Source organism: Bicyclus anynana, chromosome Z (genome assembly GCF_947172395.1).
Source record: "Bicyclus anynana chromosome Z, ilBicAnyn1.1, whole genome shotgun sequence".
Classification (NCBI taxonomy): Eukaryota; Metazoa; Arthropoda; class Insecta; order Lepidoptera; family Nymphalidae; genus Bicyclus; species Bicyclus anynana.
Window position 1 is genome coordinate 11209011 of NC_069110.1, and position 15492 is coordinate 11224502.

Below are 15492 nucleotides of genomic sequence, written 5' to 3' on the forward strand. Positions count from 1 at the left end.
ATAATTCAGTTAATCGTGGAGCCGCCGGCGGCGACGTAAACATGCGTGCGAGGGATGAGGGGTCGTGGGAGGAGGGGTCAGTGGAGGGGAGTGGGCGTGGCCGATGACGTCACGCATCACCCGGCTCAGTCGGTTATCACCCGGCGCATTAAGCGGTCGCGGCGACGCGTCGCCTTTTTAACCCCGAAGTACGATAAAGTCGCCAAAATTTTCGACCGGCAGTATCACTCACCCTCCAAGGTGTTGAAGTTGGAGGACGACCCTTGGGGGTCATGTGCCATGTACTCCCCGGACAAGATGAAGTCCGGCGGAGGACTGATGGCACCCCCCGGGTGTTTTCCAGGCCGGTACAGCCCCACGTACCGCAGCTCCGACCCGCGGCGCTGCGTGCCGAACCCGTCCGTAAGTGTTTCTCATTGTTCCGCTTTCCTATCTCTACTGTATATAAGATAATGATACACACACAACAACAACATGTTGATATTACAACATCATTGTGTTGTAGGGTAACCTTAAACATCCTTGATGTAAACAATGGTAAGGATAACTGGTAGTCCAACACAATACATATAAAAGACCCACGGTAAGGATAGGATAATTAATTATTGTTTCAGATTACAGAAAATATGCTGTGCGTTATGATATTTTATCATGCTAGCTTGCTTTAGCGACATCATATGGAGCTCCATTAACTGTGTATTGTCTTAGCGAATGTTTTTCTGCATAAACTCAGTTCTCAGTATACTGTTTTGAAAATGCCCTAAGTAATTTAATTTATTTTTTTTACAAACAAAAAAAAAGTAACATGTATAGGTTAAAGTTAATACATTCAGTATTTGAATGATGTTTCTTGATAAAATAAAACCTGGTAGTAATAAACACTTAACAAGTCACCGTTCAAGTATTGCCGCCGGCAGTTTTCAAAATTAAGCTAATTCAAAATACTATAGATTTTGCATATAAATTGATAAGATAAATCACAAAACGTTACACATTTATTATCTTTTAGTGAAAAATAGGTATTACTTTTCTTACAAAATTAAATATCGAGATACTAAATTAAAAGTTTGTTTAATATGAGCTATTTAAAATTACTTTACATAAAAAACCAATTGAAATTATTTTTCATGCATAAATGTTAACTTTGCATATTATTTGTATTGCACAATAATATTTTGCTTTAGTTGTTATAGAGAAGCTAATTATATACTTATTTGGGTTGTCTGGGAGAAATTGCCTTAGCAATAAGACCGCCTATGCATACATATTTTTACCAATTACAATTTACTGCTTAAATAATTTATTGCTATAAATATTTTCCTTTTTTGTGTCTAAAAATAAATTAAGAAAATAAAATATTATAATACATAAATAACATTCCTTTTACTATTGAGAAACAGTTTATTATTATGTAGTAGCCGTAGCCGTAGCATTTGCTACGGCATCGTTCAGTCCCCGTACTGAAATATTTTCCGACGGCGGCTACGCGCCGTAGCGCCGGTAATGTTCGCGTAGCACAAGTCTACGATTATGAACAGTTTCTCCTGAAATCATATTACTAAATTATTCATTTGTATTTTTTTAATTTCATATGACATAAAATCATATTTACATATAATAATTTTAACGGAGACTGCAGTACTTTTAGAAATTAAAAATAGTTGCAAATAATAATATAATTTATTAAAATTTTCAATTCTTTATTTTAATATTGTTAAAAAAGTTCATTTTGTTCTTTACTATCTTATGCGCGCAACTTAGTCCGTATCAAATTCTGTTTTTCACTAATCCCGCGGGATTTTCCGGGTTGATAGCCTTTTGTTGCTCTATAAACTCCTCTGTCTTTCAGTGCAAAGTCTTAGCAAAATCAATTTAGCCAGACATTAGCCTGGACTAACAGACAGACAGACAAAAATTTTAAACAAATTTGACTGAGTTTTAGCATCATGTAAATAACTATAAACACTTAGGAAAATGCAGTTACTATGAAATCACGGACAGATAATTTAAATTTTATTTTTATGTATTGATTAATTTGACCTAAAAATTTATTTAGATTTTAAATCAATTCATTAAATAAAGGTTTTAGTAAAAATATTATCAGTAATGTAATGAAGCGGTTAAAATACTTTTTACTTTGAGCAGCTTAAAATTTAAATAATAAAAATAATACATCATTTGAGTTTAAATCAAGTTTGTTAGAAAAATAAAAGAATATTTGCTATTCTGATACTGAGGACTGGGTAGTAGAAAATTATATTAATTTGTTTTACATTACAGATTATTTTCTCAGGCTCCAATGGAATACAAGAAAGGACCCCGGAAATAAAAAAAAAGCACTTCATAAAATTAGCCTTTTAATAATTTAAAATGAATATTTTCATTGTGCCCGCCTCAATAAAGAGGTATTAATCAATATTATTTTATAAGGTAAAATGAAAAAAAATCTATTATCCAAGTTTTTTTTTAAATTATAGTTGGTCCAACGATAAATAATCAAAAGTGGTAGTTTTCTCACACTTGTAAAATGAAATATTCTACAAAAATAATAAATAATATTAATTTTCATTAAAGTACAAAATATAATTTTATTTAAGAGAACTTACTTTTCTTTGAAACTATTTTCCGGTAGCTTAGGGTAAAACTGGGATATATGCAGGAATTTTAAAGGCGCCTTGGTTTATTAGGTACACACTTGGCAAACGGAAAGGAACTTATTTTTCAAGATATTTTTCTAATTACATATATTTGCAGCGAGGAGTCTAAAAAACCCGATTCCTAGCGGCTTACCTTTTAAAAATCGTCATACTCGTACATTTTCATGATTATGATTTATTTTATACACTTGAAATAGGTATATGTATTAACCACAGCATTACTACAATATTTACAATAAACGCCTGCGCGCATTACTAAAATACACATGATCCGGATCACCTATTACAAAATTTTAGCCTGCGCTACTGTTACATATACAACGAAGTTTCGCTTATATTAGGTAAATTGGATTTGTCTTATACACGCGGTTTAAAAACTAAATGCCCAGCGGACCAAGATTTTTTTTTAAATATTTGCCATATCTTTTCAATATTCCTATTCCCCTGCAACTAGTCGGGAAAGATATTGTATAAATAGATATAAAACATTTTATCTAATCGCGTGTATTATATCTACCTATCTATCGTGTATTTATATCTCCAAATAAGAAATTTAATAATATATTATAAAGACTATTCACAAAAAAGTTATATCATAACACTTCTCTTTGTGTATAAAGTGTGTTATAATATAGCTTTTTCTACTCTCATTTCGTAATCTATTCAATACAAAACCATATCACAAAAATATTTTTTCCTACAGATCTTTTGATAATGTTCATTCAACTTCTTGCGCAAATATCAAATGTCGTGCTACAATGACATGTAATTGCATAAATAACTATCTTTACTATTATAGCATAGAACTCTCGATTCTTGGATTTGAAGACAAAAAATTAAGCGCGAGTGTTTTTTGTACAATTAAAAAGTTAGGTTTCTATGTTTAATTAATATTACGTACATAGGGAAGCCCTATATAATTCGTGACTTTTATCAGAACAATTATTTATACAGGGTGCTCGGGAGTATTTCCCATAACTCTAGGGTTATATTCTTTAAGGAAAATTAATTAAAGGTCCAAGGAACATGTGTTTATAATTAATATTTTCGGAGTAAAAAATATTTCTTTTGTAAATAGAACTTAAATTGTGTCCCTTATATCGCATTCTTATATTATAACCTAGCCGAACTTATTCATTAATAAAAATCATGAAGTAGCTCACTAGTGAAGTGCGGAGTGCCAGTTGCAATATCTCGTCGATATCGATAGTCTTTCCACTACGATTACGCATTTTAAAATGCAAGGATAGATACGAGTAAAGGCATGTGCTACAAGCTTAGTCAGAATTATTTAAATGACTTTGTATGAAAACATAAAAAGATTTTTTTAGTAAAAAAAAAATGTATGCAGTTCTGCTCCTATGAACTGACCACCCTGTATAAACAAATTATACCAAAATTTTATCAAAATAAACTAACTCTATATTAATCAAAAAAAAATGTTCACTCAACAATACTTACAAAATAATAATAGGCGTTGGGGAATGAGTTCCTCAAAGGACATTATCAAAAAATGTACTGTAAAGTCTGCCCCAGGATGTCCAGAAATCATCTCTTTGTCATTAGATAGTACAGATCTTCTATTTACAAGTAGCAAAGCTACATGTATCTATGCAGTCGCAGATAACAATTATGTATGTTCAAGGTGTATAGGTTGATTTTTGTGGATGTGGGGCTACGACACTAGAAAATCGCATTGGTATTTAAATACTCTACTACTTCTACTAAAAATAATACTACTTCTATTCAAACTCTACTACTTATACTACTACTTCTATTCAAATACTCTCTACTACTACTAAAATGCACTCACATTGACTAATAATAAACAGAGGGTATCACGCTTTCAAACAACTAAATCACCAATATGACGCCGAGTATGTAACTGTGAAGTGAATTAATATATTAATGACAGTTTGTGCATCTGTGTGCATTATGGTGTTTACACAGTATATATATATATATATGCGAACTGGCATCATTAGGGTGCATCATTTTTTAGTTCAGGAGACGGTATCTAGAGTTTTTACTACATTTATGTATATGACAGAGACAAATTTTATATACGAGTAGAGTCTTTTTGCTCCAAGTTTAATTTAATGGTTAAGTAAAAAAAATTGAATGGAAGAGGTCCCTAACGCATCTATGCTATTATATAATTTTATCATAGCATAGGTGAATTATGAAAACTTTTATACCTCCTAAACTGAAGGCCTCGCTGACGCTCTGAGGCAAGAGTGGGCAATGCGCTAGCTTTGTTTTAATGCCGTTCCAGCGTCAATAACGGAAGCCTACCAATATTAGTGATTCAAAAGTAATTTTGGTTAATAATAGAGCTTCGACCGTGGCTACTTACCTCTTACCGACAAAGACGTACCGCCAAGCGATCCGGTACGATTTCGTGTAGAAACCGAAACGGGTGTGGATTTTAATTCTCCTCCCAACATGTTAGCCCGTTTCCATCTTAGATTGCATCATCACATACCATCAGGTGAGATTGTAGTCAAGGGTCAATTTGTAAAAAATAAAATAAAGGTCCAATGAAACCTTTAAAGAAACATGTCTAAAATATAAGGTTTAATTGTAGACTACGGAACCTTAAACTGCAAAAAAGCAATTTACTTGGAGTCATATGTCAAAAAAAAGCATCAAGTCTGCAGCGTTCTTAGGGAGGTAGGCAGTGTGCAAAATATAATATTATGCTGTTAATTTGTGTGTTTCGATATTTTCATTGTCCACATCCCGAAGTGAGATGCAGACTTGAATTGATAAATCAAAAACAGCTTGATCGTGTGTAGCTTGCGTAAGTAACTGTGCTAGGTAAAGCTTTACTTGGTGTATTGATCGTACTCGTATATACACGATTTACGAAGTAGTTCAAAAGTTATCGAGAATTGACCTTGTACCTACTACAATGGGGTGTTATTAAGTAATTATTATTGGTAGGTATATGAAGGGGATTTTTGGTGAACATTTGTTTCATTAATTTTACGGATATATTTTTTCCTTTTTATTTATTTTATATTAATTCATCATCATCATCATTATTAACCCATATTCAGCTCTCTGCTGAGCTCAAGTCTCCTCTAAGAATGAGAGGGGTTAGACGAATAGTCAACCACGCTGGCCCAATGTGGATTGGCAGACTTCACACGCAGAGAATTATCAATCAATATCAATGTCATTCTACATCATAACGACAAGCAATTGTGAACGTTATGAATTTGCCAATAAGGTTTATAAACGACATAATTCAAAAGAGAGTATTTTTTTTTTATTATTTAGCCTTTATCAATGTTTTCAAATATTATTAATTATTTTACAAGAAATACATCTTTAAATATTGCTTGTAATAATTATGGTATATTTAAATATTGAGAAATCGTCACCTCTAGTTATATCCGTGGGTAGTTCGAGAAACAACGAGAAAAAGACAATACGAGCTCGATTGTTATAATGTCACTCTCACTACACACTGTCTCGCCGTCTAGGTCAACGGCTGAGTTAACTAAGTAGATCGTCGACAAAGCTCGAATTTCTACAAGGGATATGCGAACGATTTTGCATATGTTGCCTACGATATGTATTACTGAATGTCTCTCGGTTGTATTAAAATCTCTGAATTTGTCTTTAAAACAAATATCTTGTTGACATGTTTTGTAAGGTTATATTTTTGATTATAGAGTGATCCTACACTCCTAGGGACGTAGAGGTAGGCCGTTCTTTGTTTAATAATAACTAGCGGATCCGATCAAACTTCGCTTTGACTTAAGTGCACTCTTTCCCTATCCATATCCTACACTACCCCTACCTCTACCCTACCCTACCCTACCCTACCACAAGCCCTACCCTAACCTACCCAACCCAACCCTACCCCTAGTCTACCCCTCACCCTACCCATACCCTACCCCTACCATACCCTACTTCCGAATTCATTTGTTACAAAAAATGTGATAAATGACAACCGATTTTGTGCAAACTTCACACAAGCCATCTAGTAAATAGTCCGAACAAAGCCTAAACATTTGGATAGGTGAGCCCGTTGTTGAGTTCTAAAATTACAACGATTTATTAACGCACTCGTAAATGTTAATCATTTGTCAGTATTTCTGAACGCACCTATAAATGTCAATCATTACCTAAACAGTATTTAACAGGATGGACAACAAACGTTTGACAGGTACTAAACAAAGTAAAATTTATGGAAAATTATTCATCTTTCATAATTATTTATTCGTCAAGTTTTCATTGTTTTAAGATGTATTCTGCTATCCTTGACGGAGACAAATCCAACGAATCAAAAACCATGAAAATCGGTCCAGCAGATCTCGAGTTATAAGTGTTGTAACAAACCCAACTTTCTTTTATATATATAAGATAATCAATACATAGGTAAGTACCGAAATAATTGAACTTTGCATAAGACATTACTGCAGTGTGGAATGTTGATTCGACTGTTATTGTTTCAGTCAATGGTCTTATAGCAAAAAAGCTTCAACCAACGCCATAAGAAGCTTTCACTTGACTGTTGGATCAAGGGTCGCAACTTGCATACAGAATGCAGTGTTTCTGGAGACGGCGCGTATTGTGAGGAGGTTCCTCGCTCTGGAGTCCTGACCACCAGTTTGTCAGGCAATCAAAATGCCCGACAAAGGGAAAAGGGTTGGATTTTATTATACACGTTTAATAGTGTTGTGTAATACATTTTGTATTCTATAAACATTGTTAAACATTAAAAAAGATTAAATTAATAAATAAAAGAAAAAAATAATAACAAATATTATATTATTAATCTCTGCCTGCCTGGTTCTCACTTCTGTCGAGCGTCCGGGACGCGGCAGTAGGTTTAAGTGATATCTTAAACCTGCTGTCGTATAGTAGCCAGATAGTACCAGTTGACAGTGGCGCCGTAACGCGTAACGTTAGGAAGTTGAACTCCTATAAGAAGTTATGACTTCAACAAGCAATACCTCTGCCTTAGAGTTGGCTCATAAGACTCGAATGAAGGAGGAGAACAAAACGTCTATATAATTGTAAAATCTGTGTTAATTAGAAATAAAGAAAGAATTGAAAATTTTCAGATTGGGCAAAAAGAAAATATAATGGAAAATTAATAGACTTAGAGCACACGATGCGTTGCGGCGCCGCATTGCAAAGATTTCACCGTATCAGCGGGCACACGAATGGTGCGTTGCCGCAACGTTGTTATGTCGCAGCGGCGCCGTGGCAGCGTTGGACAGTATGTAAATCTTTGTGAAGTTGTGACGTATAAACAACTGAGCGGTGCCGCTCCGACGTGGTAACGCATTCACCCCTCCCCACCTCGTCTCGGTGGTTGCAAGTCCGGTGCGGCGCCGGAGCGCATCGTGTGACATGCCACAGATATTTCTATGTAAGACGACGCTGCGACTCCGCTCCGGCGCCGCACCGTCGCCGCAACGCATAGTGTGTCCCCGCTCTTTACAGATAAATAATAGAAAAATATGAAAAAATAAGATACCGTGTTAATGACAATGACCTTGATGGTGATAATAATATTATAAAGAGGTAAAGTTTGTAAGGTTGTAGGGGGTAATCTCTTGGTCTACTGATCTATAAGAAATCCAACTATTATTGTATATTGAAAATCAATACTCGGTTTAGTGGCTAAAAAGTTTAAAAACCATGTAATTCACTGATACGATTATGTTTTGTTTCATAAACTAGTTCCTTCTATTTTAACTTATGATCCAGTCAAATAAGACTTTGAAGGTTACAATAATTCCCATAGAGCTAAAAATTGGTATGAATTAAAATAATAAAAATATAAAATAACATACAGTATTTTCAACTGACTTTAACTTTCACTGAAATGGCAATACTTATGAAAGAAAGTGTAGATACATATTTGTAGAGAATCTTGTGATCTATAATTTTGTCTGAACTATTTTTGCTGTAAAACTCACCGTCTAGCCGCGAAAAACCTATTTTTATCCATCAATAAATTTTTTTGCACAAGAGCGATTGACGGGGACTTTTCGCAATTCATTTATAATAGTATTCTGATATACAAATTTTTAGCTCTATGGGAATTATTGTAAACTCTAATTTGACTGGACTATTAAGTTAACGTAAAGTTTGTACATGCAGGGTGTGCGTATCGAGAATAGATTACAGATGGACGGGTGGTATTTATCCTTTCAGTCTTTCCACCCGCCTGTACTGCCGACTGTATTTAAATGACGTTTAAGGCATACCAAGAACTCTTGTCTCACTCTTGTAGACAGTAATTGCTAGCTCATTCATAAATGACAGTTAACTGCGTTCTGGCGTGACATAGCTACCCTTAGATGGCTGTAAATAATAGCCCTGTACAAACATCTAGACGAGTGTGTAATTGATCAACTTCAAAAATGAACTACTATTTTAATAGGTTTATAAATTACACTTCTAATACTTTAACCAATATCGATTTTGCGGCACAAAAACATTCCAGTGTAAAGTTTTGATGATTTTAGCTCAGGTGCTAATCATAGCTGCGTTTAGGATTCATGAAATGTATATATCATTTTTGAACAAAATCGATGCAATAGTAAGTAGTACCAATTAGACGCTCTTTCTAATTTTGGTACAGAATCTATTATTATAATTCATGCAATAGGTCAGTTGCGATTTTGTACGATATCTTTACAATATTAAATATAAAATGGTGCACCTTTTATAGGAATTCCATATAATCAGTTTTTATGATTCACGAAATGCCTAGATGTCGATTTTAAAGAAAATCAATAGGAGCAATAATGAAGATTTTATGGGATAGATTTTTAAAATGTTATGTACGTACATATTTTATGTATTCAATTAGAGTTCCACTGTAGTAGTTACGAGTACATTGTGGTCACGATCATTACCACATGACCTGTAGGAACAGAATGAATATTTTCGTGGTATGGTTTGTGGTTTTGTAGTGTAGAGTAAAAAATCGGCCAAGTGCGTCTGTGGCGCTGTCTAGGGTTCCGTAGATTAAGCATTTTAATACCTTATGTAATACACAATACCGATAACCATACCCCACGGCCCACACCATGGAATAGAATTTTAAAAAATCATCCTCACTTTGCATGTAGCGAAGGAACCCCAAAAATATTTTTTTATAAATTGTCTTTTTAACATTTAATAGACGAAATTAATATACATACTATACCAAATAAATCTTGAGTCAGCCTCAGTTGCTACTTGAGTCTAACAAAAAATAGTTCTCAAAAGCTTAATATTTTACAAACGGATCTCTATATAGAAAAATGGTGGTAAACATGGCTAAAAAAAGTCATTCCTTCTTTACATGTAGGGAAGGTACGCTAAAAAAATATTTATCAAGATTTTATTTAAAGACTTTGCTAAATCTCTACATCTGTCTATAAGAAATAGTCTCTGCGCTAAACCGAGGACAGACGGACGGACGGACAACTAATATCTAACTGTTAGTTTGATAATATTTGCGGGATATTTGCGATATCACCTATTTAGTATACCTTCGACTCAGGGTAACTCTTGTATTGGCTTATAAGATTTAGTTATAAATATAAATAAATCTATAATTTGTGCCAGCTTTCACAAATTTTTCAAAATTAAACCGTAGATTCTCCTTAGTAATACACAGCATAAGTACCTATTTTATGTTCTGTGGTTTAAAACATTCTGCTTATTAAAATTTTCTTTGATAATTTGCGACATGACAAGCGCGACATTTGTCTAGAATTCCTTGTAGGTTTTTATTAGTGTCGTGACTATTGATAGGTGACGAGTGGATGTTAGAAATAAATTTTTAAAGCAATTTTCTTTTGTTCAATGTGTTTTTATGTCACCGGCAATTTATATTACGCTAACTAATAAAAAAAGGGAAAAATGTGATAACTTTTAAATAAAGATACGTGTTTAAAATTTGGTACCCTTAATATTTTACTTGTTAATTTTATTTTGATTTTCCCTTAATTATTTAAACTTTTTGATTTAGCGCTAGTTAGCGGTATATTCTTGTATTTCCACAATAAAGTTTTACCGCGCAACACAGCGACAAGTATAGTTAGATTAATTTAAGCAAACAATCGGTGCGTCCAGTCCGCTAATAATTGTTGGCGTAGTATAAGATTTGTAAATAAAACGTTTTTCCCAAAATTCGAGTTAGCGTAGTATAAAATGACGTTGTCGAGATGTCATCAAAGGAAAAAATATTAAATATGACTGAAACAATAAAACCTATACACGAATATAATTTATAGTGTGAGTAAGGTAAAGAAATTTTCTCAACCATTAACTCGCTTCCCCTAAAGAAAGCAAGAAAAAAGGAAAATCGAAAGAAAGCCGCAAATAAAATAGCTCTATTTCATTTTCAAATTCCAAATGAAATATCATCATTATCCAAATTAAACGGATATTAACACGTGCACAAACAGTCTGCTAAACAAATGAACACGTCTACTAAACCATAACGTCGTATATGGCAACAAATCTCTCGTGTAGACGCGGACTAGTATTGCATTTCTGCTCGCTGTTAGCTATGACTTTCTCGTTTTGCCAAATGGCGTAATTGGTTGTGCGGAGTGAGACAGGTAGAGTTTGCTGGTGCTATCTTATTTTATTCATGGAGGCGAGAAACGTACCATGCAATGAGACGGGCTTATGCTAGGTGCTTGGCGAAAGGCAAGGACGGATGGTACCTCTCGTGTTCAACTACAAACAAAACGAAGTCGAGGGTGAGCGGCCACGGACGATTGTTATTCGACTTATATAGTAACTTGGTAACGTCTGTCGTTCATAAAAGGAATCATAATAGTGATAAAAAAAGAAAATGCATCTATCGAAGCCTTTGATAGTTGTATGTAAACAAGCTTGAATCGTTCAAGTGTTTGATAGCATAAAGTTTTGCCTAGAAAAATGAATTTTGTATTACCATACGTGCACGACCATTGCGAGCACTTATGACGCAATTCTTTCTCATATTATGTCTAACCATAGTCGTAGTTGTATTACACAATTCAGTTGCATTTGTAAACTGACTACCAAATACTAAAATTAATTGATGAACACTAGCGGTCGCTTGCGACTTCGTCCAAGCGTGAATTTCTGAATCACGACATTCTATAATAAACTATTATAGTAGGGCCAGGTAGTTAGTACCGACCATTAAGAAATCAATTTTATCTTTTAATATGAATTATTATCAAGTTACATTTATCAAATATGAAAAAATCTCGAATTAAATAAATTTTGAAAATTCACAGAAATGTTTGTTGTTGACCACAAGTGTAGGATTTTTTATTTGAACCAAGGTTTGCAGTTCACGCTGAAACTACTGAATGAATTCAAATTAAACTTAGCAAAATTTGAAGATCATAATACGGATAAGGCTATAAGATACCCTTTTTGGTAAAGGTAAGGTAAAGGGGTGAAACAGGAGTTGAAAGTTTGTATCAAAAGTTCTTTTAGTTTGTAAGTTATGTTTGTAAAAATTGATATGTGTACTATCATAAAATTTCACAGTTTTTCAGAATTCTACACCTAAAGGGTTAAAAAGGGGTTTAAGTTTTTTATTATGAATCGTCTATTTTTGAGTTACCTATAGTTTTGTATAGGACTATTTACACTAAATAAAACATATCAGATATAAACAGGAGGGGGTGAAATAGGGGTTAAAAGTTTACATCGATTTCCACGTAGAGAGTAAAAATTATGAGGAACTTTCTTAAATACTAAATAACAAAATAAATAAATTGTTTTCTTTTTAGGCCCCATTGTATTGACATTTAAGTTGAGACTTCTATGAATTTTAAAAGTTACCTGTAAGGCCCTAAACTTCGTATTCTAGAAAACGAACAAGCGATTATGATCTATATTGAATAACAGCAGTAGATGCGACGTAACACTGTAAAGGAAAAAAACGAAAAAATATTCATAGGAAAGAAGGACATGAATTATTTATGAATGTTTGTTTGAGTATTTGAGGGAAAAGCTACCTTTCGTTTTAAATACCTAACTGTTAACTAAGCTAGTAATATTGTATTTGAACAGTGAAAATTATTTTAGAAAAATTAAGAAGAATTAAGAATTTTATGGATTGAGTTGTTGTTGTTGTTGAAAAGAGTTGTTATTTTATTTAGTTTGAGTAAATAAAATTGGTCTTCTAACTGCCATTTGTCATTCACGAGCCGTGATAGCATAGTGGATATGACCTCTGCCTCCGATTCCGTATGGTGTGGGTTCGAATCCGGTCCGGGGCATGCACCTCCAACTTTACAGTTGTGTGCATTTTAAGAAATTAAATATCATGTGTTTCAATCGGTGAAGGAAAACATCGTGAGCAAACCTGCACATCAGAGAATTTCTTAATTCTCTGCGTGTGAAGTCTGCCAATCAGCATTGGGCCAACGTGGTGGACTATTGGCCTAACCCCTCTCATTCTGAGACTCGAGCCGTATATGGGTTGTTAACGACGAAATGTCATTTTGTTTCAAAAATTTTTATAGAAACATACGCTGCCGTGTGACCATATACTTGGGAATGCATTTTTTGTATTTGAACGCTTTTTTAACGTCCGTTTAAAAAAGCGAAATGTTAAAATCCAGCGTTGGCAATTTTATACCGTTCTTAATTCAATTCATGGTCAATTTCAAATGCCCAAAATTGAAAATGTAACACTGTCGATAAAAAAGCGTCGTGTTTTAAAAACGCTGTCCTGTGAACGTATACTTGGTGTATTTGTTGTATTTGTACGCTTTTTTAACGTCCGTTAAAAACTCTCGTGCGTACAGGCCTTAGTATAATTATAAAATCTGACGCTTCCCATAGCGGATAGAGTGGCCGCGTGGCGAGCGCTTATTGGCAGCGGCCCGAACGTTCGTATAGAAGCTTTGCTGCGAAAGCTTCGCTTTAAAATCATATCTAACAGTGAATTTAGTTTTAACCAATGAAAATAATTTGAACTAGTAAACCGACAATAGCAGAAATTTTTCAAGAAACGTAATTCACATTATTTCAAAATGGCCACGTGGTTTTAAAGTTGTTTTTTTGCTTAATGTTTTATTCTTAATAATATAGTAGGTATATACTGTTATAAAAAAAGTGTTGAAAAGGGAATTAGGGCACAAAGCTCCTCTGTATAAACAGATTGTCCGTAGAACAAAAAAAAAACAAGTCTCGGTTTCCGAGCGGGCACCCAGCAAACTAACAATTCGGTTAGCGTTGCACACTCAATTATGAGTTAACTGCACCACGAGTTAACTCGGAATGTGTCGCTAACTACGGGTTAAATATTCAACGAGGTTCGTATTGTGCGGTGTCGGCGACGCGGCAACATCGGCACGAATATGGACTCAATGTGATTGTGTTAGGCTCTATTGTGTTGAATTTCGTTTTTGAACTTTGAAGTCTTTCGCGTTAACTGCTTAGAGTTTGTTATGTGTCGAATAAAAACTCTTAATTGAATAAAATGGTGAATGGGTACTTTAAAAATAAAAGAGTAAGTATAAGTCGATTTAAGTAAGATATACTTTTACGTCTTAATGTCTTTCATTTGTAAATGTTTTTTTTGAATGTGTGAATGATTTGCCGACACATATATGTATAATTATAAATAATTAAATATATTAGCTAGCCAAGCTTGTGTTGTGAGTACAAGGATAGCTGATTTCTTCCTTTAAATTAATATACTACATATAAATACGTATTTACCATATACCACCAAACACTGGAAAATATCCAAACTTATTACACGAATATTTTCCAGTTGTGGTATTTGAACCCACGGCCGTAGATGCAGAAAGCAGGCTCACTTCCCTCTGTGCCACGAGGTCGTTGAAATATAAAGCTTGAATTCAAGAAACAAGTATAGAAAGCTTTGAAATTATACTTAATATATTAATGTCAGCAATAGGAAAGATGTGATTTTGAAGGGAGAAACTTCAAAAGACTCTTAAAATTATTATTATTGAATATAAACAAATTTTGTACGGGACATTTTGTACGGGAGGTTCTGTTTCTTTATCATACATCATCTGTTTTTCTACTCAACATAAATAAATAGTTAGTTCGCGGGCTTTTCAATTGGACATAGTTTACCTTAAATTGTTAAAAAAAATTACACGAAAAAATTATTTACTTAACAAAATTGCTTTTAAAAGTCATTAAAGTTGAATACATATAGCAGTAGGTATTTAACTATTATGCTAGAATATGAATATTAAATAAACCTGTCTTCAAAAGAGCTTTACCAATTAAGCTTTTGATGTTGGTACTTAATTGCGTTGAAGTAGTAGCACGGTAGGTGCACTTTAGTAGGTACCAGGAACCAGAAATGAGCCTGTACCTTCATTACCGATTCTCAGTGAGACTGACGCGTCCAACTAACATCCGACTATTGAGATGAGTTTATATGCCTAACTGTGTACTCGTAGGTAGGCACATCAAACTATACGTCCATAGTAGGTATTGTTTTCGAAGTAATATTTGATTCCCACTCCCGGATTACGTCAGGACGGCCAGTTCAAAATCTGTAAATGGATTTTATACTTTGTTTCTTTATCTGCATCCATTCTTTTTTGTATTAATGCACAGAATGGTTATACGTGAGTGGATTACTAGAAAGCCTTTTAGTAAAAACCACAATCAAACCAGTATTGAGTTAGCCCCATACTGTTTCATGTAAAGATTATCTTTAATTATTGGTATGCTAATTAATATTGGTCTAGAGCAGGAGTCAATGCGAAAGCTGATTCAAATAGGGGAGGGAGGCAAGAGGCGGTATGGGAGAATGATGATTAGCCTACCCAATCAAGGTTAGTGGATTTTGAACATTATTATA

General features: G+C 33.9%; 1 protein-coding gene across 4 annotated transcripts in view; it reads left to right on the forward strand.

Moving 5' to 3' along the window:
* Positions 1-232: 232 nt before the first annotated feature.
* LOC112045880 (inhibitory POU protein) overlaps positions 233-15492 on the forward strand; it is a 53044-nt gene continuing 37784 nt past the window's right edge. For all 4 annotated transcript variants that reach the window (XM_024082252.2, XM_024082254.2, XM_024082255.2 and 1 more), the window contains exon 1: positions 233-402. In XM_024082252.2, the coding sequence (XP_023938020.1) occupies positions 280-402 (123 nt within the window). In that variant the 5' untranslated portion in view covers positions 233-279. The remainder of the gene's footprint in view (positions 403-15492) is intronic.